This window comes from Aplysia californica, unplaced genomic scaffold (assembly GCF_000002075.1).
Source record: "Aplysia californica isolate F4 #8 unplaced genomic scaffold, AplCal3.0 scaffold00930, whole genome shotgun sequence".
Classification (NCBI taxonomy): Eukaryota; Metazoa; Mollusca; class Gastropoda; order Aplysiida; family Aplysiidae; genus Aplysia; species Aplysia californica.
In genome coordinates this window covers 274,075-276,648 of record NW_004798200.1, presented here as the reverse complement: position 1 = coordinate 276,648, position 2,574 = coordinate 274,075, and the positions used below count along the sequence as shown (strand labels likewise).

The window sequence follows — 2,574 nt, the reverse complement described above, 5'->3', positions numbered from 1 at the left end:
GTTTTTCTTTGTGTGTGTGTGTGTGTGTGTGTGTGTGCGCGCGCATGTGAAGCGCGTGCATGTGCGTGTGTGAATGAGTGAGCATGTATTAGCATAATAAGTATTCGTACATGCATGCTCAAAATATGCGTGCACGTATGTGTGCGCGCGTGCGAGCGAGCGTGCATTGTGCACTCACCAGCCATGCACGGCGTGTAGATAAATCAAGCCCAGTACTCACCGATCTCGTCTCAAACAACTTGACCAGACTCCTCACCGAGTTCCTGGAGCCCGTCCTCACCAGGTTGACCAGACTCCTCTCTCGCTTCGCCGGCTGTTGGGAACCGGCTCGACCCCCACCACCTCCACCAACACCTCCCCAGCCGGACGGCGAGGCGTTGGAGTTCGAACCCCTCACATCCTGGGACTTGGAGCGGCGGGCGCGAAATCGAGACCAGGAGCGGGAGCGACCACGTGACCTGGTCCGGCTGCTGCTTCCGCTACTCTCCTCATTGTTGTTGTTATTGCTACTACTGTTGTTATTGTTGTTGTTGTTGCTGTTTTTGCTGTTGCTGCTGCTGTTGTTGTTGTGGGTGTGGTTGTTGTTGTTGGTCTCGGGCGGTCGGCGGCGCTGCTGTTGCTTCACCTCCGGCTCCTCAAAGGTGACGTTGCGTCGTTCCTTCATGGACATCACTTCCCGGACCCGCCCTCACACGGCGCGGGGTCAAACCTCTCACCCCTCACCACACAAGGCCTGATACACTACAGTAGTGCACACTTTCAAGAGTGATTTGAGCTGTTCCAAATAACCAACATGGTAGACAGAAGGTTCGGGTTCAAACCTCTCACCCCTCACCACACAGCCTGAAACTCTAAAATGCACACTTCCAAGTGTGCATTGAGCTGTTCCAAATAACCAACACGGTAGACAGAAGGTTCGGGTTCAAATCTCTCACCCCTCACCACACACAGGCTGATACACTACAGTAGTACACACTTTCAAGAGTTTATTGAGGTGTGCCACATAAACATGGTAGTCAGACGGTTCAGGTTCAAAACTCTCACCCCTCACAACACGCAGCCTGCTAGACTACCGACTTCTAACAGCTTACGGAGACAGTCCTAGTAGCCGACATGTCAGTCAGAGAGCTCGGGTTCCAACCTCCTAGAAGACGCAGCCTGCTACACCAGGCACCTCCCACAGCTTACGGAGAACGGCAGGGTATCCAACATACTAGTCACAAGGCCCTGGTTCCAAACTCTCTCGACAAAACGTCAGCTGCTGTTGTACTATCCACCTCACTTCTTCATAATGTTTGCATGGCGGTGACTCCAGTGGTCAATAAATATGTCCTCCAGTTCATCAACTTCTCAACAGCCGACACACAAAAACCGTACGATGATGATATCATTGGGGTAGAAGTGAGAGCTGGGGAACGTTCTCTACGCCAAGCGAGGACACACGGGGACGGCTATACAAGAGTGTGACTAGAGTAGGAACACATCCAGTGCAGGAACACATCCAATTCAAGTGACATACGGGAACAACTAGACAGACGAGAAGGTGACCAAAGTAGGAACACACCCAGTGCAGGAACGAATTCAATCCAGGTGACACACAGAAACAACTTTATTACGAGGATGTGACCAAAGTAGGAACAAACCCGGTGTAACTTGTAAGAATGTATCCAGTTCAGAAATCAGACGCATCCACGATTGTATCCATTTCACGAATCAATTAAGTCCTTCGGGCGAATGTATCCATTTTAGAAATCGTTAACAACGAAAGAAAAACTCCACTGGAATGTAAGTGTAGGTTCATTATAATAAATATTAAATATCCACATGAGGAATCACTGGTCGAAACAACTCCAAATGGAATGTTGGGTGTCTGGCACTTCAGGAATAAATTATTGTAGAAGTTTTTACGCCCCCATCGACACAATAAGGGGGATCATTTAGGAGGCGGGCAGCTTCCTACCCTATCTGTCGGTTTATAAGACGGAGAGATGCTCAATAACAATTCACCCCAAACGGGAATACAAGAACTCACATCTTCTGCGTGTGACGGCGAAACACCTGGCCGCTACACCACACACGCTCGTACCCGGTACATTAGAGCGTAAAATAAGCGTATCGGTACTCAAATAGCGTCAGGAAAGAAATCTTAGTTTTAGTTTAGTTTTAGTAAAAGTTTTACGACACTCGCAACACAATAAGGTCGTATAAGAGTCGAAGATTAGAGGTGTTACAAGAGAGTAACAAACATAAGAGTAAGAGGGGGAAAGAAAGAAGGTCAATAGCTATTTTTAATAGGAAAGAAGAAGCAAACCACACCAGAGCGCTCGCCAACCGCCCACGAAAGACTTCTGGTATCTGAGAGTTCAACAAAAACACCCCCCCCCAAAAAAAAACAAAAAAACAAGGTCAGTAGTAAAGTTGTTCTAGGGGAAATCTTCACATCCCGGACCACAGCGCCATCTGGGGATCGTTTTTTGTTGTTCTTTTAACCTGGAAACACAACAGGATGACAAACATCTGGAGGTCACGTAAACCACTATCTCCAAGACTAGAAACTTCGTGGGTTATCACGTA

At 48.3% G+C, this 2,574-nt stretch overlaps 1 protein-coding gene across 1 annotated transcript in view; it reads right to left on the bottom strand.

The window, feature by feature from the left end:
• Positions 1-118: 118 nt before the first annotated feature.
• The window catches only part of LOC101851157 (probable basic-leucine zipper transcription factor F), a 6,844-nt gene continuing 4,388 nt past the window's right edge, over positions 119-2,574 (bottom strand). Inside the window, exon 2 of the mRNA XM_035972962.1 lies at positions 119-1,876. Coding sequence (XP_035828855.1) covers positions 119-670 — 552 coding nt within the window. The 5' untranslated portion in view covers positions 671-1,876. The remainder of the gene's footprint in view (positions 1,877-2,574) is intronic.